Genomic DNA, 26,782 nt, shown 5'->3' with positions numbered 1-26,782 from the left:
TGATGTTTCAAAGTTGGACAAGTATGTCATGGTGCTGTAGATAGTGCCCATTACAGGTCGCCTACCTGGGTATTTGAGATAGCTCTTCGTCACCTCTATGTTGTAGCTCGATAAAATTAACTCAGATTTCTTTGTAAGCAACATTGCAATGATTGCCATTTGCAGGGTCCAAAATATACCCTGTTGCTGACACCCGACACAATTGCCGATCGATAGCTACCATTATTTCGATTGTTTGCTCGTTCCGATACCCCAAGCACAGCCCTACACATCTTTGCCCGCCAGTCTCCACTTCCCTCTCGGGGAGATCTGCAGGACGCTAGAGAATAACAGAGGGAAGTTGGTTTTCATGGACGGGAAGCACTCCTCCGCATTTGCGCTGCCGACTCATTGGAATGCATACAATCATTCACCATTGTTAGACGCTGAACCGCACAAATGCAGATCCGGACCGGTCCCCATCGGCCCCAGCTCCAGTACCACCCAATCCCCCGGGAATAATCACAGGATTTTGCGAAGGGGCTGATTTGGAGTTGATTGGTTGGGGCGGAAACCATTGGCACTGTATACTCTGTACACATTACTATGATGTGACTGGCTTAGAAGTTGGGCGTCTAGCTTGCAGCCCGCACTGTGACGGTTTCTCGGCGGGCCGAACCTGCATCCAACGGCCGACTTGCATCCAACGGCCGACCTGCATCGTCACGGCCTATTGGCTGCCTGCACAATCGAAAAAGAACCAAGCATGCATCAATGTCGACACTATACGTGATATCCAAGATGATCAACATGGAAGCCATAGTATGCACTTGAACAGATGCAGAGGAAATAAATAGGCATAAACATGTAGATCTCCAAACGCGTGTTTTAATAGGTCCGCCCCCTCCCCGAAAAGGTGAGGCCTGCATGCAGCATTTGTGCCAGTTGAAGGGTACCAAGTACACCCTACAGTAGCACAGCACATTTGACATGATGCAATACTTCCAATTGCATACTGAAACAAGGGTGTAAGAGCCGCTAGGCTTTGTTGAGAAAATGCAGTCAATTTCAACAAACAGTGACGCAAAATACGATCCTTTGAAATAACGTGCAGCATATATTTATCGTTCTATCTGCCTTGTTGAGTCATCATCAAGTTCCAAACACTCGCTTTACTTGCCTGAACTCGCCATATCAAGTCCTCTATCATCCCCAATGGCATCCAAATTGACTCTCGACGGCGGTATCGCCCTTGTGACTGGCGTAAGCAAGCGAATAATTCCTATAAACTGCCAAGGACCTCGCTGACATTCCTTTCAAGGCCGCAAGCGGTATAGGCAAAGAGACAGCAATTGCCTTTGCTGAAGCCGGCGCCAAGGGAGTCGTTTTTGCAGATATCAATGACGAGGGCGCGAGAGCGGCCGCCGAAGAGAGCCGCCAGTATGCCAAGCATGCTGGCTATCGAGCACTTGCTATCAAAGTCGACGTGACGGACGCCAAGAGCGTGCAAGATTTGGTTGCTTCAGCTGTGAAAGATTTTGAACGCATTGACTATGCCGTCAATAGTGCAGGCGTAAGCCTCGCTCTCCAACACTCTATTTGATAAGTTTAAAAAAAAACTATAAAAAAAAAAAAAAACTGACAACTGCCTCCGATAAGATTGATCTAGAGAATTATTCGTCTTTCACTCCGGCTGTCGACCTGGATGCCTTCTCCAAGATCAGTGACACGAACATTGCGGGTGCAGTACGATTTGTTCGCGCTGTAACAGCTGCAATGGCCCAACAAGAGCCGCTCACGTATACCGGTCGTCACGGTACGCGGAGCCTTGGCAGGGGCTCTATCGTCCTCTTGGGCTCCACAAACTCGCTCATTGGCGCACCGGGAATGATTGGCTACACTACAGCAAAGCATGCCGTTATTGGCATTATGCGGTCTGCAGGTAAGCCGCAGACTGCGTGTGAGGTTTTCATGCCAAAGCAAACACTAACCATATTTTCTCTAGCTGTCGATGCTTTGGCCCTCAAGAGCGCCATTCGCGTCAATGCTGTCTGCCCTGCCTGGGTAGACACGCCCATGGTTCAGGTCGCCGCCGAAAAGAACCCAATGCTCAAATATGCTATTTCAAATATCACACCTCTGAATCGGGCCGCCACTGTTGATGAAGTGGCCGACTATATTGTCTTCGTGTCCAGTCCATCCGGTAGCTTTATTAACGGCACCGCTTTGCCTATTGACGCTGGGCTTACTTTGCCTAGCCCTCCTCCTTTACCACCATCTTGAGGCATATATCCAGATAGAGCACAAGCATTTGGGCTTCCATTGGTCGAACTCTGTAAACCTGACAGCTAGTTTGTGCTTAGCTGTAGATTTGTAGTGTGAATGCGAGTCTTTTATATCCAGGTACCTAAATGGCCCCAAAGAGTGGTCTTTGTATCCTGATAGCCGAAAGATGTCACAGACCAATTGAACGAAACCCCCATATTGAAACCGCGACATGTTCATATATTTAGCAAACACTGAATGCACACTCCCTGATTTAACATCTCTCATATTCAAAGTATCTTTGTGACTGATAATCAATTACCTAAGTTATCAACAAAAGAAACTCCCGCAGCCTCTTTCTTACAAATATGCACCGTTGCATACAATGTAAGGCCAGAGCCTTGCTGATTCGTACTGGTACTTCACGGAAAACGACGGAGAAGAAGGTTTTTGATGGAAGATGATTATGTCAACTAGCTACGGCCACGAGACTGTGGATTATCAGGCTCTGATGATCATCAATCTATGTGTGGCAAGTGTAGCAAAAGGTGATAAAGAGAAGAGGGCGGAAAGCTACAGTGGCTGCGGGGGAAATTAGGTACTAGTACCTAGCGTGGTGCCTAGCACCTAACACTCATATCCCAACTGTTAGATGGGGAGAGATCTATTGCGGCTTTTCCTTTCTGGACAAAGAAAGATGGATATTGTGTCATTGGCATCTCTGTAGGCGCTGACAAAGTCCTTTATATCGAGAATGACCGGATTCCAGTAGGCGCTACGGCATACTTCTCAAACAAACCAGACCTTGAGATTTTAGAATATAATAGAAAATAAAATTTAGAATAGTTAATCGATTAAGCGAAAGGAAAGTATGTGTATTGATTTGTCTGATCTACCAAAGAGAAGTGCTGAAGAGCGAAGTATATGCCCGAGCAAGTGACCCGCGAAAGGTACCTACGTCAGTGTAATAAAGCCAGACTATTTCCAACTACTTATTCATACCCATACACCGCGCGCATCCGGCGATATCGAAATCACAGGTCATGACCTTCTCTGACTAAGAGACGGTCAAATAGCTCTCAACTATGGCAGACTAAGTTGCCATTCTGGTTGTCAATATTAGGATCTACAAAAAAGTAAATCAGTATAAGTTGACTTTCTCGAGGTTGCTTATATTGGAAACTGCACCTACCTAAGCCAATTCTATTGTGGCAAACAGCCCCGTCACCAGCTTTACAATCGGATGTCAGCGTGTAGCCATCCACAATCTTCGTGTTAGAGCACGTCCGAAAGGCACTCCTATCAAATGGAAAGAAAAGTCAGTATTCATCCACCTTGCAACTCAGAATTTCAGCTCACTTACCCAGAGTGCCATTTTAGCCAACATGCATCGTTGGTCAGGCATCCATTGAGATCGAGTTGTGCTAGAACAGTTTGTCCTGCATTGTTCCTACAATTGCAATTCAAGACTGAGTTGTAGGTGATTTGGCAGTTGCTGCAGCTTGATGCAAATGAACGTTTCTCAATGCTCTTGGGTCCAATCGGATGGTGGTTGGGAAGGGATGCAGCCGGACCGCCAAGTGCTAAACCGCACACATACACGAGGCTGAGGAGAAGGGTAGTGGAGCGCATAGTGGAGATAAGCATTTTGATCTTTTTGGTGTTGATGAATTGGAGACGTTCAAGTGATCCTGCTGTGTGGAATTGACAATTTGAGAAAGAGTCGTCCCGGAGCTGGGCAAGACACGATACTTATACGCCGATATCGAGTTGTAGTTGAGTTGAGACGCATAAGTGAGGCTACAACATTCCAGACACAACAGGTCACAATGCTGATTTTTCCTGCAATCAAATTACACGCTGTTGGCGGCTCATATAGTCTTCCCCGCGCAAAAATACCATGCATAAGCAACTCGGCGTGAAGAATCCCATTGGTTGCGAGTGAGACTTTGAGACGCCTCTTGAACAAACGGTGGTGATTTTCTTATTTCATTATGTTATTTATCCTTTTCATTTCTTGCGGCCGAACAAATGGTATTGGCAAATGCCCCTCGATCCCGTGCTAGTGTGCGCGGAGCCAAGTACCAGTAATTTCACTTTTGAATGTAAGGCCTTTTTGGTTAACGACCGTTTAATAATGTTTTAGCTGGTTATATGTAGTGATCTCGGTATACAAAGCAGCCTTAATATTACAGGAACTTTTGCCAAGTGGGCAACACGGAGATTGTACGCCTTGACGTGCATATTGCAATCTTTATATATTATTTTCCTCGCAAAGTGTTGCCTTTGCTTGTTATTTACTCAAAAAGGGTTATATTAGATGAGCGTGCAATTCAGATGATGAATTTATATTAAATATCGATAAACCTTTCGTTGGAAGTGAGATATACAATGGAAATGAGAGGCGCCAAAGGTAACGAAATTAATGTAAGTAAGTAGGTTCGCAGTACAATATTATAGCCGTTATTTTATGCCACTTTTAGTATAGGTCAGGTACCTTATACGCTGAGTGCGTGGACTGCTTCCATGCCTTTTGATGACATTTAGTAAACGATATTGATATGGTCACATATGGGGTCTGAATATGACTCATTGTTGCTGGAATTGGAGTCTACGATTCCTTCCATGCGATACGGTCTCTTCGAAATAAAAATTTCCGTGGTCGAGTTGTTTGGTCTGATCAGTGGTTGATTTGCTCATATATTTCAGCGGAATCTCTGTATAGTGTCATGTTTAAAAATGGTTAAAACGAACTCTTGCTTGCACTTTAGAGCTCCACTGACCAAATTCATTGGGTTTCCGTCGGTTTCCGTATGCAAAAGAAGGAGAAACATTGACCCAGAAGTACCAGTTAGTCCTTATCCGACGAAACCGACTGGGCAAAAATATAGTAGATATCTGATGCGTGGCCCCAGGGCGGCCTATCATTGGCTGGCCTCTTATTGGCCAGCTTGTGGCTTACCACACGGTGCGCCACCCGGCCAGCCACAACCTCCGGCCTCATTCGCACATATCGAAAGAGTCGCGAGATCCTATACTTGGAAGAGGTTCGCCGATCAATGGGCGAAGCGGTTCATGTTGCCCACTCCAGCCAATCCGGTATCGCTGAAGACCTCCGATTTCTAGACACTGGGACTTTAGGTTAGTGCAGGTGAAGCGATGGACAGCGTCGCCGCCCCTTCGTGATGTAGACAAGTGTACCCCAAAATATTGCTGCTGCAACGATTCAGCCGTCCCCTGGCAACCAATCACTTTCGCGTACTTGATTGCATATGGAGCCCCAAACGTCACCACGGAGCGCACCGAGACCGTACTGTGTATGCCGCCAACCCAATCGGAAAAGAGGCGGCGAGCTCGGATAAGGTTGCCGTGGCACAGCGGTCCGCCTGGAATGCATTGGCACGGCCAGGAAGCGGCACAGTTGTCTTTATTGAATGTGACCTTTGGTATCGCGATGACTTGGTCTTCTTGTTCCCGGCTACTGATGTTCCCCACTTACACGGGATTCCGCTATGGCTTTTGCTCAAATCTCTACCTTTTGGCAGTCTGTGCTTGCTGGATTGATCGTATGCTTAATAATCGTCTGCTCGATTATCAAGAATTGTCCGTCATGCGATCTCGCTGCGATTAGTCTGCCCAGGTGTTGCCGGGGCAGGTCAAGTTCGGGGGGACGCGGGTAGATGGTGATCCCCAGGTCTCGATATTGCTGGGGACGGGCAGTTGCGCGCACAAAAGTACCGCGCAGTCAATTAATCAAAACGACCCTTAGGTTGCATGGATTGTATTCGGTATCTCGAGCGTCTTGTGGTATGTACATCAAGGCTGTGCGCGCATGCTGTGTGACTCTTTGCTAGCGTCTGTATGATCACAAAACTGGGTCCAATCCCACCCAGGGTAATAGGTGCCAATACGCGAGTCGCCTTTTAATCTCAGGCCATTTAATACGAATTAAAAATATAGCTTTAATCGTTTAAGCAAATTATTTTAAAATGAATATGCTAAATTAATTTATTATAATTATAATAAAAAATTATATATATTTTTTTTTTATTTTTGAAAATAAATTACGGCCGCAGCGATACCCGCGGGCGCCCTGAGAATTACCTCTTGCAGAATGCAGGAGTGGACTCGGTGTTCAGCGTTCAGTATCGCCTCTCAGGCTACGGCGGCAGAGATCCCTTTCCAGCTGCCCTCCAAGATATAGTCACTGCCTACCTTTACCTCTTGCGGACCCTCGAGATCCCTTCAAGTTCAGTAGTCGTGGTTGGAAACAGTTCTGAGGCAAATCTTGTCATTGCCTTTTTGAAATACATTGAGCATATGAGGCCATAAATCAGCCGACCTCTGTGTGCTGCGGCCCTCTCGTCATGGGTTGCCCCCTTAGAGACAGCTGCACCAGACTACCGGCGGACTACAGCGCGGAATACGTTGCAGAATCATTTCATCAGTGGGGGAGTAAAACTTATCAACCACCCGAAGGTATCAGGGAATCTGACATGCCATATATACACTTCTTGGGCATCCATTTTCAACATCTGTGCCGATTCTTGCTACGTTTGGTGAATTTGAGGCATTGGGGGCAGATATTGCCGCATGGGCCACGGAGATGCGGGCTATCAAAGGGAACTCTATCCAGATTTATTGTGATGTGAATGGTATCCACGCTAGCATTTTTGTAGGTGAGGCGATGGGGTGGGAATTAAGCGCACAGCAGATCTGTCTTAAGATCAAAGATCTCATTCAGACTACCCGCGATGCCCTTCTCATCACAGCCAAAGAATGATGTTTTGTTCGACTAAATAATCAATCCTATAGTTTCGGTAGTGAAGGGGTTGTCCGTAGAAACTTGTACCTGTGGAGTAGTTTGATTATCCCTGAGATAGTGAAAAAGACTCTTCGGCATTATGTCCGTTTTCCTAACAACTCATTTTAGTGATTGGGAATACCCGACCCAGTCTATAAGAGAAGACAGGCAGGTATATGCAGTTCCAAGATGGGTTACCCATAGGAATGAGAATAGAAATGATTTCATGAGATATTGCCCGTTTTCAATCTTTTAACAAAGTCGCGAATGGTTCTGGTACTCTGACACCAATTCAGGGGAGATCGATCGCTGCCACAATATCAGATCAATTAAGAATCAGCGCTGTATATGTCAGTCCACCCAATGCAAAGGCTCTCAAAGCACAGATGTGTTCAATTTGTTTCTTGGGTACAATGAATGGAAATAGATACGCTCTCGAATCAAGCCATTCGACAGTATACGATAGGTTTTCGTTGTGGGGGCTAGAAAGGCTTTCCACCGCTGCTTGGCAAGGGTCCATCTCAGCTGTATAATGCATTATTACCCCTGGCTTTGCTTTCAGCTAGCTGCTTCCCCAGCTTTTTCCTCTCTTCAGCTACTCCACATCAACTCAAGCTAGGCTTTTCCCGGGTTCCTGTATGCATCTCGACCACGGCGCTATTAGTTTTACAAATGGTCTGGGCGGGTTCATTTGCGGCTTATTTGGCTGAAATCGGACTTTAACGGCTTTTCCAACGTCGATCTATTTCCGCAAGTCCCGACGATTGCAGCTGATATATGGGGATAATGCCAGCCGACAGTGTTCTTGGAGCTGAATTCGACCCTTGACGTTCTGCATAGGTGCTTCTAGTCTGATGAAGGCCCGTCCCTCGTAGTAGATTGAAGAGACTTTTCTGCGCTGGCGGAAGCGCCGTCTAAGCCAGCCACCAGACGGAGTTGTTCCCAAGATGACAATTCTCACAAGAACAACGTCGACTATTGACGGCCTCGATCGGTCTATACTCACGAGGACGATTGAAAAAAGAGCACAGCAATATTTGAGACGGTAATCCGACCATCTCCTCTACAAGATAAATAGAGTAATGATTGCCCCTTCCCATTGTTCCTACAACCATCCTCAAGACAAATAGTCAAGATACCCACGACCGAATCCAGGCAAACCTCTCAAGATGCATTTTCGCGTTGCAACAGCATTCCTCGCGGCGGCAGGTGTCGCGGTAAACGCGACTCCGGTGAACCTCATTTCGCAGGTTGAATGTCTTGTTGTGAATGCAGTTGTCAAGGCCTTGGCAACGTACTCATCGGCGACTCCCTTTTGTAGCTCGTATTTGTCAATTCCTACCATTACCAGTACGGCCACTGCAACTTCGACAGTCTTTCCCACCGAGACCACTACGACAACCACTGGAACCGACACAAGCACTGCTCCTGCCGTGACTGTCACAGAGACTGCGTGAGATCACAACCCCCCTGTTGAGAGTTGAGATTGGGTGCTAATAAACCATTAGTTCTGAAACCATCACGACATGCATTCTGTCCGCAGTGCAAAAGCGTGGTCAAAAGACAACCACCACCACCAAGTCCAGCACCACCTCTGTCTCGACTTCCAAGTCCACTGCGTTGCCGTCGTGCGTCGCGACATTTGCTAGCGCCCAGATCTCAACCGCCTGCAGTTGCTTGTCGATCCCTACTCCAAGCACGACTGTCACATCCACAGTGACCGTGACCCCGACCGCCACTAGTATTGTTCAGGTTGCTGCTTCAGCGACGACGACGCCTACCGTGACAGTCACCGCCACGTCGACGTCTACTGAAATTGTTTGCCCGACACCCTCGTCCTGCGATGTAAGTATCAAGAGCCCATCTTTCTCTTGCATATGGTCCGAGAGCGTATTTCCCGGTCCCACATCTTGTCTTGGGAAATCTTTCTGGGATGCAAATTTGTTTCTGTACAAGCGAACGGGGAACAAGAAACTAACTCACTTCGCTTCATTAGAACCAAGGTCTGCAGTGGGCCGAGTACTACAACAGCCAGGGTGACAACAACGATGCCTCGTACAGCAACTTTTATGCTGAAGTCTACAAGACCCAGACCCCGAATGTCCAGGGTGTGACCTCCACCATTGGTGGCATTGATGCCTCGGGCGGTGTCGCCATTAGTATCTACGGCAGCAGCAGCACCTTTTACTCGGACTATTTCGCGCTGGACCACAAGGGCTACCTCTTTGCTGTCGCCACCGGAACCTATAAATTTAGCTTCGCTGGCGTGGACGATATCGCCGCGCTGTGGTTGGGCTCTACTGCTTACGCTGGCTGGACCCGTGCCAATGCCAACCTGGTCGTTCCCTTCCACCAGGGATACGGACCTGGAAGCGGCAGCACTACGATTGATTTGGTCGAGGGCCAATATCTTCCCATCCGGGTCTTGTTTGGACAGGGACAGGGCAATGCCGTGTTCCAGCTCAGTGTTACTGCTCCTGATGGCACCGTCTTTTTGGACTCTAGCACTGAGAACAGTCCCTATATTGTGCAGTACTCTTGCGACGGTACAACCGCGCCAGCGTATACTGCATGGGGCACTGAGGCATAGAATTAGGTGAAACAATAATTCATTCCAATAACCTTTGAGATTACACAGTACGCCGAAGTTATGTTCTTGACTCTGACTTAGCACTTTGAATTCATTGGCCGTGGCTCAGTATCTATTCATACGCAGTACATGGACGGTGTACTGTAAGCAATTGATATTCAAATATGACTATCCCTTTTGGCCTGATCTGAGTAGATTGTAGAATTGTTCCTGTCTCTTCGGATCATCCCTCAATTGTCCAGTCATACTCTGGTTAAGCGTACATGTTCCAGCCTTTTCTACCCCTCGCGCTACCATGCACATGTGCGTGCATTCCGTAACCACCGCAACACCAAACGGATTGAGGAGCTCGTCTATTGCTGTGGCAACTTGACTAGTGAGCCGTTCTTGGATTTGTAGTCTGCGTGAGAATATCTCAGCAATTCTTGCAAGCTTTGACAGACCAAGCACTTGGCCGTTGGGAATATATCCAATGTGCATCTAGTTTCGTTTTACCCCCTGTCAGAGCCAGATTCAACCAAGCCATTAAGGAGACAGAGACGGAACCAACCTTTCCAAAGAATGGCAGCAAATGATGCTCGCACGTACTAGAAATATCGATATCGCGTACAATGACGAAATCCTTGTTGTCGACAGTGAAGATGGCGTCATTGACCACGTCTTGGACCCTCTCGGTGTACCCTTTGGTAAGATGGAGAAGGGCTTTGGCGTATCGTGCGGGCGTCTTTTGCAGACCCTCGCGATCTGGGTCCTCGCCAATGTGCGAGAGAATTGTACGAATCGCCGCTTCAATATCAGTCTGGGCGCCGACGACAGACTGGCCGTGCAGTGTTGAGGCATCTTCTCCCCTTTGCCTACGACCTAAATCAGAAGCACATTAAAATACTTTCTCTGCTGCAAGCTTCATGGAGAACTTGACTCACCGTTCCTGTCTACATTGCTGTCACCAAATTGGTTGGTGTCCTTGATAGCAGCCCCAATTGCTAAAGTGGAGGTGGCCGGCATGACGTATGTTTAACGTGTATGAACTCGGTATGTTGGTCATGAATTGTGTATGATATGTCTTTAGGCCTGGAAACACAAGGCCATGAAATCCAACGTTATATGTTCCTTTGAAGCGGCCTTGGTAGCATTGAAATACACGCCCTCTCGTTAGCAAACAGATCAACACCACAAAGGCAGCCTTTGGGCAAGACTGATTCATGGTTGTATGGCCTCCTGCATGATCCAAATATTTTGACAAGGCATCAAAATCTGGAGCCTGATTCTTTGAAGATCTTTCTTTTACCGACAGCTGGACTCCCGCATTGTCGTACCCAATCCTGACCTGCTGACCCGCGAGACTGGGTGGCCTCCCACATCTGGTGTAACAAGGACGAGACGAGGCAAATACTTTTGCGCCCTGCCACGGTGTCACCCAGAGTTGATTTGCTGCATTGATCGATGAGGCAAACAGGCAAATATCAATAAGAGTCAGCATTCAGATGCGGTAGGCATCGTGTTGCCTGTGGCAGGGTGCATGCAGAAACACGAAATCATCGGCACTATACCCACCTTGGCCAGCATGAAAGAGCAAATGAGGGTTGCATGAAAAAGGAGAATGGCAATTGATAGCAGTTGATGCCTGATTCAACTTTTACTCCCTGTCAAAGGTCTTGTGTGTGCCTAAATCAGGTCTAACCACGTCGCTCTCTGGCAGTGAGCCTACAAATACTAGCAATCACCTTGAACTTGAGCCGCAATCCACTTTCATGACTTGTGATAAATCATTTGTCACATCTACACTCCATACGCTTGCAATTTGTCCATATCTTGGCAGCCTGTCTGAGCCAGTCAAGTTTTGCTAATTCTCAATTGTTTTGCTGCTTGCACCTTGAAATCATATGGCTACCCTCAACGAACTCAAAAAGGCCCTCTGGCTGAAAGCTGACAGCATCACGCCCTTACCGAGGCAGGTCTTGTCCGAGTATCAGTATGCCACTGGCTTTGAGCTTTTGGCGCGGGACCCAGAGTGGGCCACAGACGAGAGCTTTATGGCCCAGCTGTCCCAACTGCTGGGCCCTCTCTTTGGTTCACGTACCGGAATCTCCGTCTTGGAGATTGGTCCTGGCCCAAAGAGTGTACTCGGCCACCTTTCACAGGAGATGAGATCCAGGATCAAGAGATATACTGCATTTGAGCCAAATACCTTGCACGCTACACGACTGGAAGCATGGCTCTCCGACTGCCGCGGAGGGGAGTGCCCGCTGCCTCGACTTCGAAGCGAACCCATCATTCACCGAGCACCATTCGAAATGGGCCGCCATGCAGAAAGCAGTACTCCACCGCATGAAGATGACCAAGACCAAGGCTTTGACCTTGTTCTGTTCTGCCACAGCATGTATGGCATGAATCCCAAGCGTAGTTTTGTTGAACGAGCGCTAGAATTGCTTGCGCATGATGCACCAGGAGGTTTGGTTGTAATCATCCACCGCGAGGCGACGTTGCATCTAGACGGCTTGGTCTGCTATCGAACGATTTCTCTCCCTAGCGGTTGCGTTTACGTGGAAAATGACGACGTGTCGTTAGACTCGTTCAGCGCTTTCATCGCCGGCTTTGCGATCGAGGACGCCGCAGCTGACAAGAATGTCCGCGATCATTGGCGTATCGTGTGCCGCACCCTGGGCCGTCTTGACAAAGACCATCTCAACCATCTCAAATTCAGCGCGCCACAAGAAATTGTGGCTTTTACCCGAGATTCGACAAGTCTCGAGTTTCTCAAATCAGAGGGACTGGTATTCCAGGAGCAAAAGACAGTCAAGAACCGGGACGCACGGCTTCATAGTCCTGCTGCCATCGTAAGACCAACAGGAATCCGACAGCTACAACATTGTGTTGAATGGGCTCTGGACCACCAAGTTGGCCTCACCATCATTGGTGGGGGTCACAGCGGCCAGTGTCTGTGGTCTAATGTAGTTGCCATCGACATGGGCGCGTTTGACCAAGTTCATATTCTCGAAGAACCAGGAGAAGAAGAAGGAGCAAATGGACCTCTTCCTTTGGACCACTTGATCATTGCCGAGGCCGGCTGTAATACGGGAGACGTCATACGCAAGTCCATGGCATCGGGATTGACTGTTCCGCTGGGTGCTCGCCCAAGCGTTGGCGCCGGATTATGGCTTCAAGGTGGCATTGGACACTTATCTCGGATACACGGCCTGACGTGCGATGCAATCATTGGCGCCGTCCTGGTGAGTGTTGATTCTGGTCAGGTTCTTCATGTCGGTCATGTCCCAAGGGCCTATCGACCAGCTGGATCAGTACGTCCAGATAACGAGGCCGATCTACTCTGGGCAATAAAAGGTGCAGGCACAAACTTTGGTGTTGTAACTAGCGTCACTTTGAAGGCACAACCGGCTCGGAACTTTCTGGTTCGAAATTGGAAAGTTCCTGTTCCAAACATGGCAAATCCAGTTGTTTTTCTGGCCGATTTCGACAAGCAAATTGCTCAGAAGCTGGGGCGAGACTCTTCAGTAGATGCCTACATCTTTGGAGATGAAGGAATGCTGCTAGTTGGTGTCACGTTGTATCAATCGTTCCTGGCCGGATCTGAGACTCCGGATCATATTGATTTGGAAAAAGTCTTGGGACCGGAAGAATGCGTCAAAATCGTGGACAGCGTCGATGTCTTTGACACGGAGATGTACATTTCCGGTATGCATGGGGGGCATGGCGGGGGGAAAACCTCGTCCTTCAAGCGCTGTGCATTCATAAGGAACATTGGGGCGGCAAAGGTCGCGAATGTGGTCATGTCAGCTATCCAGACTCGCCCTTCACCCTTATGCTACATCCACCTGCTTCAGGGTGGTGGAGCGGTGAGCGATGTGGCAGCCACTTCTACAGCTTTTGGCTGTCGAGATTGGGACTTTGCATGCGTAATCACTGGTGTCTGGCCACGCGAACAAGACGGCACCGTCATTTCTCGCTCCATCAAGCAATGGGTATATAATGTCGCAACAAGTCTTTCATCGTTGAGCAGCGGTTTCTATGGCGCAGACCTTGGTCCAGATCCAAGAGACCTCGAACTGGCGAACAAGGCCTTTGGCCCAAATCGACCGCGACTGGCTCATCTCAAAGAGAATTGCGATCCTTGTAACGTGCTGGCCTATGCATGTCCGCTACCAAAACTGCCAATAGGACCAAAGCTTGTCATTCTAGTCACTGGCGACAGTGGTGCCGGCAAAGACTATTGCGCAGAAATATGGGTTGCCTTTCTCAATCAGTGCGTCCACGTCAACCTGAAATGTGCATCAGTTAGCATCAGCAACAAAATCAAGCGCCAGTATGCGGCGGCTACGGGCGCAGATCTGGACCGCCTCCTTGGAGATCGTATCTACAAGGAACAGCACCGACCGGCATTGACAGCATTCTTCCAGGGTCAGGTGCGAAAGAGACCTGGACTACCAGTCGAAAACTTTCTCAGTGCTGTGCACAACGCTGGCAATGTGGACGTACTCTTGATTACCGGAATGAGAGACGCCGCTCCGGTGACGACCTTGTCACACTTGGTGCCGCACACGAGGCTACTGGATATACGCGTTGAAGCCAGTACCAAGACTCGAATCCTGCGGAGAAGCTTTGACAGCCACAATACTGATACTGGCATCGAAGACGGTAATCTCTGCAAGTCAGACTCGATTACCGTGGACTATCAGCCCAGTCTGACATTTCACAACGAAACGTCTGGCAGTGAGGCCGCAGAGCACTTTGCCCAACATATTCTCCTTCAATTCTTGGATGAGGATCTGGGAAAACTGGCCAAGATGGTACGCTCAGTGCCTAATTATCCCCGGCCAGGAATTGAGTTTCGGCACATCCTTGGCATTGTAGAACAGCCGGGCGGCCTAGATCTATGCGCGTCACTCTTGGAAGCGCAGTATGCATCTGAATGGAGTCAAGTTGACCGCATAGCGTGTTGCGAGGCCGGCGGATTCTTGATTGCATCAGCATTGGCCACACGAACCAAGGTGCCTCTACTGCTCATGCGCGAAGCCTCCAAGCTCCCCCCGCCCATCCTCTCCGTCGTCAAGTCGGCATCGTACATATCGTCGTCTTCGCGTGTCAAGAGTCGAGACCAGAGGATAGGCATGGACCGTGACGCTAGCAGTAATTGCAAATCAGTGGTAGTGGTTGATGATGTGCTTGCCACTGGAAAGACGCTTTGTGCAATGATGAAGCTCCTTGAAGAGAGTGGTCTTGGTCTTGATGCTGCAGATATAACCATTCTGGTCGTGGCCGAGTTTCCCATCCATCGCGGACGGGAACTTCTGCGCCGGCATGGCTTTGGAAATGTTAGAATTCAGAGTCTCTTGGTTTTTGGTGGATCTTGAAAGTCTGCTGCATTGTGTGCCGAGCATTTAGTTAGGCTGGACACTTATACCTAGGAATTCGGATCGTGGGTGCTTTAATCAAGGACTGCGATGCGCCACAGTGTGGCTGGGTAGTGAGGCACCTTTCGGGTCACACAACGGGAAGGGTTAATGAAGTCTATTTGCACACACATAGTTTTCGTAAATGTAGACCATCTTCTAATTGCTTTTTTTTTTTAGATACTTTTCATGTGCCTACCTATTAGTACGTACAGAACATAAAACCAGGTACATACCTATCTAACCTACTAGCTATACTAAAAATAGCCGCGGGCTATAATAGTGGCTGCCTGGATGCTTTTGTTGACGTTCTACTGATACGCCTGTGCACATGCGTACTTACCTAAATAATTCATTCACAGCAACCACAATATTGGTAAATAGAACCGTTGCCATTCATTATTCAATCACTGACAATTGGAAAAGCGTTCAGAATCAAGACGCCACAGAATGACGATGAATAATGTCATGCAAGCGCAACCGCAACCGCAACGCATGGGCACTGCTTACGACGACATTCCCATCGTCCATCCCACAGACGTCTACTTACTTAATTACAGGCCTGGCCCCAGTATTCATCCAACTCCCTACTATATTGCCTGTCAACAAGGACATCTTGACGTTGTTGAGTCGCTCGCCATCGCCGAAACCCACAGTACCCCGGCCTTTTTGCACTATGGTCTGGCCGTGGCCCTCGGATCTGGCCAGATAGCCGTAGCGGCCTATTCACTATCCATTGGCGCGCCCATTGCCCGGCAAACTCCCCGCTGTATTCTATCAGCCCCGTCGTCCAGCCAAATAGCGCTCTTTGAGCTCTTGGCCCAGCACGGCTGGACGCCCAACACGCCTGGGTTTTACGGAGCCGTGTTGCTGCCTGAAATCGTTACCAACCATAATTTACTCGAATGGTTCCTCGCACACGGCGCCGATCCTAATCTCGGCCCGCAGCGCGACTACCGCGATCGCCTCGGCGGGCCCGAGACGGACTCATGCGCCGCGCTCGAGAGAGCCGCAAGGTACGGCGACGAAAATGCGGTCCGACACCTCCTAGCTGCCGGAGCGTCCATCAGCAACGGCGCACCGCTGCATCGGGCCGCCGGGGCTCTTTCAACCGACCGCGTGTCGAATCCCTTTGTCGGCCGCGTGACGCCCTCGCGTGATTTTGACGAAAAGCTGATCCCGACCATGGCCTTGTTGGTCGCACACGGCGCTGATGTGAATTCCCGCGAAGTGTCACGGCATCAGGTGCCTGGACTCGCGGTTGTCGAGGCTGTCATGGCCGGGGCTGTGCAGAGGGTGAAATGGTTGCTGGACCACGGTGCGGATCCCAAGGCCAAGGGTGCCTGGGGCAGTGCTGTTGACTACGCGAACAAGCTGGGAAGCCAGGAAATGAAGGATGTACTGGCTTGCTACATACCTGAGGCATAAAGGTTACAGCACAAGCGTCTGCTTACAGATTGAAAGCGTATCTATCAATGTGAGATAATTACATATGGCGCTTACTCTTCTTACATTCAATGTATCAAGCGATATGTGCACATGCAGTATAGGCAGCGGTTATATGCCTAGTTTAGGTAAGTATCTGGTAGGTAGGCGGCCTAGGTATCTCGATACCTATGCCTCGGGCGAGTAGGCTCATTATCAGCGATCGAGGACACCTCCCCGTCCCCAAATGATTCCCCACCACGGCCACGCAAATAAATGGTTTCGAAGACTTCCCCGCGTGCATAATGATATGCAATGAGTGGCAGTGGGTCTTGGCTGATCCCGAAGTTCCAGATGTATATGATGCGAAAGTCAGTGAATAATGCAGGCGTACTTTATCTGCTGAAGCTAGGCCTTCACTCGCGAAATTCGGATGAAAGTAAACACAAGCCTCCCAGTTATTATCTGTGAAAAGGTATTATGGGTATGGTACAATAGTTGTTGTACAAGTTGAGTTATTCACATCCAACAGTAGTTGGATGGTCAAAGATATATACATGTGTGGAGAAGCGCTGCACATATTCCTCCATTTCGACAAGAGGCGATCAAGTCGTTTTTGACATGAGATTTACGAATGTTCGGCAATTTTCGAAGCCTGGCTATACAACCAGCGATTTTTATTAGTGAAAACCCATGCTTATGCCCCAGAGGTCATCTTCGAACCAACTGCTGAGCAGAGGAATGGCACTAGACTTGCGGTGCTTGTCTTAAGCAAGTCGTTTATTTAGATGCCTTGACCCTGAAACATCTGCACTGAATGGCAAGAATCAAGACATGAGTTCGGGACTCGGGGTCGGACTCGGACTCGGGCGACAAGATTGTGGGCGAGACGAGTTCGGCACTTGAGACTTCAGTGAGGGGCAGGACATTGTGGTCCGTAGTAGCGGCCGATGCCCTAGTCCGATGGTATAATAATACTTGCTAGACTATCCCCATAATCTCGACTGCCGAGACTATTATGGCGGAATGAAGATCGTGGAGATCGCGGAGACTGTGGAGAAGTTGCAGAAGAGCGTGGGGATTACCACTATACATGTATTATTTAAAGCTTCGACGGTTTGTTGACTGATGAATTATATCACTTGCCATCTCTGTCATTACTAAACTTGCTTATTTGATTACTTCCACTCAAATTATTCATCATGTTCACCATCAAGGATTCTCCGGTAGAAAACCACCGGAAGCTGAAGATTCGCGTCATTGGCGCTGGGTATTCAGGAATCTATCTTGGTATCCGAATTCCTCAGCGACTGCGGAACGTGGACTTGAGAATCTACGAAAAGGAGGATCAAATCGGTGGAACGTGGTGGGTGAACAAATACCCAGGTGAGCACTTCAAGTCTACGCTCCTAGGATCATGACAGATATTAAGACAGGTCGATAATTCAGGTTGCGCGTGCGACGTTCCATCGCATAGCTATCAGTATTCCTTCGAACCCAAACCGGATTGGTCTTCCATGTATGCTCCTCAGCATGAGATATGCGCCTATCTACAGGGCGTAGCGGAGAAGTTCGGCGTGACAAGGTTTGTCAAGCAACAGCACGAGGTCACAGCATGCACATGGAACGCGACCACAAAGCAGTGGATACTAGATGTCAAAGACGTCCAAAGCAAGACCACCTTCAGAGATGAAGCAGACGTGGTGATTTCCGCCAGAGGGTTCTTCACTACCCCGTCGTGGCCTGACATTTCGGGACTTCGAACCTTCGAAGGGCAGATTATGCATTCTGCCTCATGGGATACAAGCTACGATTTTGGAGACAAGAATATTGGCGTGATAGGAAACGGCTCAAGTGCCATACAGATCGTCCCAGAGCTTGAGAAGATCGGAGGAACCAAGCTTTCATGCTTCGTAAGAAGCAAAACATGGATCACAAATCCATTTGGTGATTGTGAGTAACAGTGATTCAGGAGTCATGCGCCCCATGAAATATTCGCTCCTGTCCTTTCGCTCTCTTTTTGAATACCCCTGCTCCAATGGTATTGTCTCAGAGGTTGACACAAGTATAGCTGCTATGCTGGAACTTGGCTTGGATCCTACACGACCAAAATGTAAGCCTCCTACAAAACCCGCCTCTGTATGTATTACTCATGTATTAGTCTCTGATGAACAGCGTAATGCGTTTCTGAACGATCCCGAGAAGCTACTCGCGTTCCGTAAAACGCTTGAACGCCATGGCAATACTGTCCATGAAGTTGCACATCGAGACTCAGATCTGCAAAAGATGGCTGTCACCATGTCTACAGCTGCCATGAGAGAAAGACTTTCATCAAAGCCGGAAATTGCTGATTTCTTGATCCCTTCCTTTGGTGTTGGCTGCAGACGTGCGACCCCAGGACCAGGATACCTCGAAGCCCTAGGCAGACCTAACGTTGACTTTATTACCGATCCCATCAAAGAAGTCAATTCGAAAGGTATCCTCTTGAAGACTGGGCGCCAAATTGACCTAGATTGCATTGTTTGTGCCACTGGGTTCAACACCAGTGGAGTTCCGCAGTTCCAAGTACACGGGTCAAATGGTACAACACTTGCACAGCGTTTCAGCCCGAATTCAGAAGCATATCTCTCCTTGGCTGTCGATGGATTCCCAAATTTGTTTTTCATGTTGGGGCCTAATGCCGGAGTCGGAAGCGGAGCCCTCACGATCATCATTGAGAGCGCAGGCGACTACATCATCAAGTGCATTCGGAAGCTGCAAAAGGAGGATTACAGCACAATGAATGTCAAGAAAGAACGTGTGTCGGACTGGGTCGAGCACTGCCAGGCGTACTTTAAGAAGACTGTCTACACAGACCAGTGCAAGTCTTGGTATAAAGGTTCGGGCGGCGACGGGAGCCATATTATAGGGTTGTGGCCTGGGAGTACGTTGCACGCACTCGAGGCTTTGAGATCACCTCGATGGGAGGACTTTGAATGGGAAAGTCTGCGGAATTCGGGTAATAAGATGCGCTGGCTAGGGAATGGGTACAGTATTACGCACACCAAATCAAGTTCAGACGATGGCCAATATGGCGGAGATCCTGCATGGTACATTGACCCAATGTTCCAGGACAAGCCCCTGCCAGGACGCCCAGAGGATGATATGCGGTACAAGATGCGGCCGTTCTCTCACTGATCTGGAGCGCCGATGCGGCACTGATGTAAATAGTACACACCGCAGACCACATGCTTGGGTATGTTAGATAGATCTTCAGTTTATGTCTGTTGTAACTCGACAGGATCAATTCAGACTTCTTGGTTACCTTCACGATGACATCGTTCCCTTCGTATTGATTCAGGTGAGGACAATAGAGGGTCTGCTGCTGCAATAAGATGTGTGGAAGAAACAAAGCTACGTTTCTATATCTTTGAAATGCAAAAGTGGGCCTAAATTTAATAGTCACGCACTGTTGTGGCATGACAGCGCATAAAGCATGACTGTAAGAAGTGGATGTAGGAGACTATCCCGATATAGTCAGCAAGAATACACTATCCAACTTCCATAAACCCATGCAGATTTTCCGGCGTCGCGTCCATTGACCACAGGCCGAATCGCGAACGATATGAAAGCCAAATATACCAGTATATTCCCCAGGGCCCGAGCTAGACACGATAGTTAGGTTCCCACAATCTGATGCATGACTTTCCCCGCCAATTTGCCCAGACCTTGATCACGCCCCGTACTCATATCCACTGGACTCCGACCCCGACCCCGATCCCGATTTGTGCTAGGACATGCCATCCGAGTCCGATCTATGACCCTGGAATGAGGATTGAGTAGTCATGATTGGTCAAAGTCAACAAACCCTGTTGTTATTGGCCCACTATTAGTTCCTACTTCAAGCTTTCAAGGAGTAAGATATTCATCGGCGGTCAATTCGTGATGGATTCCCTTAGCGGAGAGTGAGCAAACCATGCCTCGGCAAGTTTTCCTTTTTCCTTAGTTCAAGGTGTGTTGATAAAAACACTTTGCATACAAAAGTCGTCTACCAGGCATGGAGCCCTCCAAAAAGTGAGGTTCTGGATGCCGAAAATGGAGGCTCACATGCCAAATGCTAGCTCTAAAAATAGGAGATAGTCACATGACTTTCTATCTCGTGGAACGTCTTGTAAGCAGTTTTCAGGTACAGTATTAAATCTAAAAATATTGAGGCATTATACCACATGTCATCGATATCTCTGTGCCAAATGCTTTTTGGTTTATTATATATTTGTTGTCAGGCTGTATAGAGAGTTTGTATCTTCTTGACAAGTCGCCAGGGTCCACTTCCCCGTAAGGACGGTTAGCGAGCTCTGTAAACAAAAGTCGTGATTGATTGTCGGCTATAGGGTCAAGCATAATAGCCAGACCGATGGTCAAAGATCAAACATAACGTTCTCGACATGATCTCACGGACCGGGCTCCATCAATTATAGCTCAAATACATGAAGTATAGCTCATATGCTTGGAAGGAATTGTCTTTCCGAGGTTGATCGCTCTGACGCACTTGGCTTGGAACTTGGGCGTACACCTGTGGAGTGCCATAGTGGTGGCCAGCCTGCCGAATACAAATACCTGAAAGTACCCGCACCTACTTTCCCATTCCGGTAGCCGACTAAGATTTCTTGGCAGAGGAAATTCCGGCCATGAAGGCAAAGGCGGCCACGTTTGCCTTGGGGATTACGGTCGGTGGATCATTAGCATGGGCTGCCGGTGCCCCTGGAACCGGCTGACCCCGTATTATACACCCGCAACTGCCTGGTTCCGCCCGACAACCTAACCAGTGGCGCGTCACAGGTCGTGGAAACTGACTTCAGGCCAGCCGCTCATCCATTGTGGCCCCGTAGCAATTCAGAACCCTGCCGAAGCGGGCTGCGACGGACCCCGTGGCAGCCACTGATTCACAACATCGAGCAGGCCCTGGCCAGGGCCATGTCGCCACATTCTTCACCGCAGGTAATAAGATGTCGTAGCGTGATAGGCTGTCATAGTGGCCGCAGAATAGGCGTACCTTTTGAGTCATGTCAGTAGCCACGAACCGTATGGGATACGGTTGGCTGATCATCATCCCTACTGAAACCCTCCAGAACACCAAGCATTTCCAGTTCAGGTATGACCTTGGAAACATGCATATCGAGAGAGATGAGGTTGCGCTCCCCAGCAATCATGATAGGTCTCCTTGCCATTCATTCATCTGTCCAAAGAGCGTAGTGCAGCCCACAGGGGTATTGCCCCGATCTCTGCGGCTCCTGTCGGCGTATTGATCTGTATTCTCTACCGAGGCGATAGTAAATACATTGCAGAGGTAGAGTAAATCCACCTTCATGAACCCTCTGCCTTGCTCCCCCTGGATCCTGTCTCCGTTCCCTCTTGCGAGGCACTGCCGGTTCGCAAGTCAATACGCAGTTTGCACCTCAAGCCTACCAGAGCTGACCGTATCTCGTAAGAGATTAATCAATCGCATACTCTCTACGCCCGCCATAGCCAAGCCATACGGTGTTCCCTCTCCCACTAACCTAGGTGCCTCGTCGTTCTCTGCGTGATTCGGTTCGTGTCGTTTCTATTCTTCGTTTTGTCTCCTCTCGACTGGATCACTTCTTCGTTTATCGCGCAATATATCCCTTCGGCAGAGCAGCAGTGGCACCCCAAGGGTGTCCCGTCACACGGCTCATACGTTCGCCAATTGTAGGATTGGTTTCGCAGTCGTGTGGTTTCCAAAGCGTTCCCTTGTAGCTTGTGGGTGGCAGCACATGACCCTCGCCGCCTATAGCACCAGACAATTTGGCTAGTAGTGGCTCTTCTTAGCTCTTCAAACACCGCGGCGGCAAAAGGCGTTTACAGATTTCTAGCCAGCACCACGAAGAGAAGCCCTGCCTGCCCCTCTAGTACGCGCTAGAGATAGCAATCCCTATCGTATAGTGGGGGCCTGGCCTGTGTCATTTCCTTGGGAACGCGTCGAGGATAGGTGTGGATCGAGGCGGCCTGGTGACCAATCGAAAGTGCCGCTTCACAGGAACGCGTCGAGTTCCATTCAAGGATACTTGAGTAGAAAATACAGAATAGCACTAGTCGAGCAGATAAGCTATTTGGGAGGCCAATACACCCCTAACCAAACCCGACCTGTGGCCCTGTTCCCCATCTGGCCCTCCGGGAGGAGCCCGTGTTCTTCTGCAGCTGTTGTAAACCTTTGGGATACAGCGGTCTCAATCTCAATCAAATAAAAGAAAATAGGAATAAAATTATACAATAGCAACTTAACTCTAATCTTCCTTCTTCTTCTTAACCTCAAGCTTATACATCGTCTCAAAAAACTCTGTAAGCTGTTTCTGTGCTCCTGCTGCATCCTGTACCTGAATCGATTTGAGTAACTTTTTCTTCGAGTCTTTTACATTCTCTTTCTGGGTTTGAAGGAAGATAAGGCAAGCTAGTGCTTCCTGATACTGCAAAAGTATAGCTTCAGGCATATATCCCTGAAGGGGCAACGGGCCTCCACCAGCTGCTGCAATCTCGCCACTAACAGCCAAGTAATGAATGCTGCTGAGGCTGATCCGTCGATCGATAAAGTCGAATGCGTACCGAGGATCTATCTTGCTATGCACTTCAGCCTCCTGTCTGGCAATCCCATCGCTAGCAAACATGCTGAATTTGACAACCGCCTGCGACCGAGTCCTCAGGGTGTCATTGATGAAGTCGCAGCCTCCTTCGATTCCTTGTGGGCCGCTGAAACGTCGGACAAATGCAGACTTGAGATCTTCAAAGTCTTCTATCGAAAGTGACGTCTCTTTGCTATTGCCCGACTTCTTAGAAGGTGCATTGGCGGGATTTTGTCGGCGAATTGTCCAAAGACCCACGATCCATGCTTCCGAGGTAACGCTTCTGAGGAGTAGCATGTTCTTATCCGCGTTATCATCGGGGCCTGTTAGGCCAAGCACCCTAGCATAAGCAAGCCTTCCAGTATTCATGGCGACTTGCTTGTCGTTGTTAGCCTTTTCCTTGTCTCTCTTGGCTTTGGCGTCATCGAACTGCTTCTTTTGATCTTTAGCTTTTTGCTGCTCTGCTGGCGTTCCCCTTTGCCACGCTGGCCAACTCGCCTTGTCCTTCTCAAGTGTAGATCTGTCCTGTTCCCAGGCAGTTTCTGCGTTTTTCTGTGTCTCTTTAGCTGCTTCAAGCTGTGTGGAAGCCTTCTTGAGTTCAGTTCTGTCGTTCTCGCTCTTCTGCGTATTCGGTTCCACGTCAACTATAAACGAATCTCTGACCGACGAAGATGTCCACTTGAGCAAAATTGAGAAACTGTCTGTATCTGCGCATAGATCCTTGAGGTAGCGGGCGTGGTGATGAATGTTGACCATGAAGTTCAAGGTGGATTGCAACTCGGCACGTATTTCCTGTTGGATTCCACGTGGTTTCGCATAAACGGCCCATGAATAACCCCCTGGTGTTACCTCCGTCTGGATAGTGGATAATGAAGTTGAACTCGGAAGAGTGGTGCCAGTTGTCGCGTTAATGATCATTCCAGGCGTCGGGACCAAGTACGACGACTTGTCATCACTTCTTTGGAGGCCAACGGGAGACAAGGAGGCAATAGAACGGTTAAAAACGCCAGTCGACAATATCTCAGAAAAGAGAACCGGCACGTCGCTGTAGCCCTGGATCCTGCCGATAAAAGTATCGATCCGGACAGGAGTCTCATACTAGGTTCCGTTAGTTCATGAATTCAATTGCCATCTTTTCTTCTCTTTTCTTACCCGAATTGGCCTCCAGTTAGTGTATTCGTTTAGTGACTCGCGCCATTTAGGAGGGCTTTCGGTGTCAGCTCAGAACGCGCCATTCGCGGTCATTATTTCACTTACTCAACAATGAGGGTGGGATTGCCACCGATTCCGGACCAAGACAGGTTTTCTGTGGTATGGATTTCCCTGTTGCCTTCCACTTTTGTGTTGCTGTCCTCCTTAGAATAGCCGGTGGTGACCTCAACAAAATCCGGGATGCCAAGGCTTGCGTTCATAGATTTCTTGACTCGATTTTTCTGCTCCTGTACCTGCTGAGCGTCTGAAGTGTTTAAAGACTGTGCATGGTACAATTGGCCGCCGAGTGTAACGGTCTGGTAGACCTGAGTGCCTGCAGAAACTGTCAGGCTCAGCGAACTCGAGCTTCGCTGGGTCTTCATACCATATTTCATCAGAAAAGTGAATAGATCAGAGAACCTTCGCTTCTGTCTCAGTTTCTTGATGTCAGCCTCAGCATCAGGACTCAGAAGAACTGTAGTTTCGTTGATATTTATCTGTGCTGTAGGAATCAGATGCACTGCTGTAAGAGTACTGCAACGCTCTGCCTTTTTCTGCTCGTTCTCGTTAATTTGCTCACGCTCAAACCCAAATTTAGCACCAACGGACGCCTTGCCAATTGGGAATGATATTCCTGCGGTGAATGACTTAGAAGACATGCCACTCTGGATAGACCATTGCTGAACAGTGTCCTCAACCTTGATGATTTCGGTGGTACTCAGTATGTTGGGACTACTCCAGAATAGCCCAGCATGGATCTTGCTTGACTCGAGTTCCTTTTTCCCACTGCTTCCAATTCCAGAGTCAGGGTTGATGATGAACACTGGCAATTCGTCAGATGATGATCTTATACTGAGTGCAAGCGAGAAGTACCTGGCCTGGTTGAGCGGCTGATTGGGACGACTGAGTTGACTGTCGACATAGCAGAAACATTGGGTTCATCATGTATAGCCATGGAATCAACCGACTGATTGGAATCTTCTGCGGCTTTCTCTGTCGTTTTTGCGTCATTGGAATCAACCGACTGATTGGAATCTTCTGCGGCTTTCTCTGTCGTTTTTGCGTCATTGGACTCAGTTGCTTTGCTAGGCTTGACTGCCAAGAAGTCTTGGAGAGACTGCCCGTGGAGTCTGTCCACAAGCTCCTCGTTAACCTGAAACGCATACAGCAGCTGGTTTCCCTCAATAATATGAGACCAATTGTCCTGAGAAAGGCCGTACAAGGAGCTAAAAAGATTAGATAGGCAATGTCTATGACTAGGCATACTGACTCTTTCTCCTTCGGCTTCTCCATCTTGATGGACTGTTCCGTGCTGAGAGCCGATTTATAGTCTGGAATCGCCTCTGGTTTGAATGGCTCGCGCTCATCCTTAGGAAGCTAGCACATATTAGTATTATTTACCGTCGTTTCATTCTTTCGGCCATTACCTTGCCTGTCTCTGAAACATCTTTAAGAACCTTCTTAAGATCTCCTTGAAAGTCGCGCGTCCAGTACACATTCATAGATTGGTGTCCTTTTTCTCCATTGTCAGACTGGATCTCACGGTCTTTGTAGTCCTGAAGAGACATAGAGCTATCAACGCGGGCCATGTCCATGGACTTAAGGCAGAAGTAACCATTGCCAAAACTCCATAAGTCAGATGGTTGGTCAACTGTGCGGAAGGGAATGGGGCATACCTGGAGCTGAGTTTTGACAATGGGAGGCTGCGCAGAGAATAACCATCTTGAGCGGCTTTATCTTGGAGATCGTGGTAAGTGATCAATCGCGATGAAACTACAGAGGCATCCTGTTTTCCATCAGGAGATGTGGCTAGCTTCTTCAAGAAGACGTCAAACTCTTCATTGAAAGAAAATTGGTCTTGTATACATTAGCCACTCTCAGGCGTATGCAGATCATGTCAAGCTTACTCTTTGAAGCCTGAATACCTTGATGCTCATGCTCGGACTTGTTAGCGTCCTGGTACTCGAGAGAATCTGTGCAGGACATTGGTGTAGCTGGCCGAATGTGACTTTGAGGTGATTGTGATTGTAAACTGAGTATGGTGTATATAGGATGAATCTCTGCTATCGCTATTTGATATATGGTCACGGAAGTCTCGCGAGCCTACATATAGCTCACTTATCTGGTCAAAAATCTCATGGGAAAGCAATTTGAAGTACTCGGTGTGGCTTGTTTTCAATCCTGGTCGACTCAACTCGAAACATGATAGGTCGCCGAGGTTCTGCCTAAATCGTCTCAGGTAATGACTAAAATCTAAGACATTTTAATGTGATATAGAGACCAGAGTCTTGATTCTGTATGCGAAAAGTGATGTGATCACATCTCGAGAAACATGCAGAGTGCTGTAATATGTGATATTGGCAATAGCATGCTTTTAGCTTTGCAGTGGCTGGAGTCTAACCCTAGATACGGACGCTACAGTGGGCAAATGTCGCTTAACTTAACTTAATCTAGAGAATCCGGGGCGGTGGGGGGGGGGGGGGGGGGTTAAAAAAGTACGTCGGGC

General features: G+C 48.6%; 7 protein-coding genes across 7 annotated transcripts; 5 read left to right on the top strand and 2 right to left on the bottom strand.

Moving 5' to 3' along the window:
- Positions 1 to 1,194: 1,194 nt before the first annotated feature.
- Positions 1,195 to 2,262, top strand: PFICI_08254 (uncharacterized protein; the record flags this gene model as incomplete). The annotated part of the gene is made up of 4 exons (XM_007836835.1): positions 1,195 to 1,242; positions 1,301 to 1,552; positions 1,639 to 1,921; positions 1,985 to 2,262. The coding sequence occupies 4 exons, from the start codon at positions 1,195 to 1,197 to the stop codon at positions 2,260 to 2,262; spliced, it is 861 nt and encodes a 286-aa protein (XP_007835026.1).
- Positions 2,263 to 8,217: 5,955 nt separating this feature from the next.
- Positions 8,218 to 9,638, top strand: PFICI_08253 (uncharacterized protein; the record flags this gene model as incomplete). The annotated part of the gene is made up of 3 exons (XM_007836834.1): positions 8,218 to 8,501; positions 8,557 to 8,893; positions 9,045 to 9,638. The coding sequence occupies 3 exons, from the start codon at positions 8,218 to 8,220 to the stop codon at positions 9,636 to 9,638; spliced, it is 1,215 nt and encodes a 404-aa protein (XP_007835025.1).
- Positions 9,639 to 9,991: 353 nt separating this feature from the next.
- On the bottom strand, positions 9,992 to 10,643 carry PFICI_08252 (uncharacterized protein; the record flags this gene model as incomplete). The annotated part of the gene is made up of 3 exons (XM_007836833.1): positions 9,992 to 10,038; positions 10,227 to 10,499; positions 10,562 to 10,643. 3 exons carry the CDS (start codon positions 10,641 to 10,643, stop codon positions 9,992 to 9,994), a joined length of 402 nt encoding a protein of 133 aa, XP_007835024.1.
- Positions 10,644 to 11,521: 878 nt separating this feature from the next.
- PFICI_08251 (uncharacterized protein) lies at positions 11,522 to 15,007 on the top strand (the record flags this gene model as incomplete). Its single annotated transcript, XM_007836832.1, has 1 exon — positions 11,522 to 15,007. One exon carries the CDS (start codon positions 11,522 to 11,524, stop codon positions 15,005 to 15,007), a length of 3,486 nt encoding a protein of 1,161 aa, XP_007835023.1.
- A 507-nt stretch (positions 15,008 to 15,514) lies between these two features.
- PFICI_08250 (uncharacterized protein) lies at positions 15,515 to 16,474 on the top strand (the record flags this gene model as incomplete). Its single annotated transcript, XM_007836831.1, has 1 exon — positions 15,515 to 16,474. One exon carries the CDS (start codon positions 15,515 to 15,517, stop codon positions 16,472 to 16,474), a length of 960 nt encoding a protein of 319 aa, XP_007835022.1.
- Positions 16,475 to 17,673: 1,199 nt separating this feature from the next.
- Positions 17,674 to 19,648, top strand: PFICI_08249 (uncharacterized protein; the record flags this gene model as incomplete). The annotated part of the gene is made up of 4 exons (XM_007836830.1): positions 17,674 to 17,857; positions 17,921 to 18,424; positions 18,543 to 18,584; positions 18,633 to 19,648. The coding sequence occupies 4 exons, from the start codon at positions 17,674 to 17,676 to the stop codon at positions 19,646 to 19,648; spliced, it is 1,746 nt and encodes a 581-aa protein (XP_007835021.1).
- Positions 19,649 to 22,752: 3,104 nt separating this feature from the next.
- PFICI_08248 (uncharacterized protein) lies at positions 22,753 to 26,262 on the bottom strand (the record flags this gene model as incomplete). The annotated part of the gene is made up of 8 exons (XM_007836829.1): positions 22,753 to 24,183; positions 24,238 to 24,292; positions 24,343 to 25,099; positions 25,150 to 25,502; positions 25,547 to 25,653; positions 25,704 to 25,902; positions 25,953 to 26,133; positions 26,184 to 26,262. The coding sequence occupies 8 exons, from the start codon at positions 26,260 to 26,262 to the stop codon at positions 22,753 to 22,755; spliced, it is 3,162 nt and encodes a 1,053-aa protein (XP_007835020.1).
- Between the last annotated feature and the right edge of the window lie 520 nt (positions 26,263 to 26,782).

The sequence above is a fragment of the Pestalotiopsis fici genome, assembly GCF_000516985.1.
Source record: "Pestalotiopsis fici W106-1 unplaced genomic scaffold PFICI_Scf_5, whole genome shotgun sequence".
Taxonomy (NCBI): Eukaryota; Fungi; Ascomycota; class Sordariomycetes; order Amphisphaeriales; family Sporocadaceae; genus Pestalotiopsis; species Pestalotiopsis fici.
The sequence above is the reverse complement of the archived record's forward strand: the minus strand, read 5'-3'. Positions and strand labels throughout refer to the sequence as shown.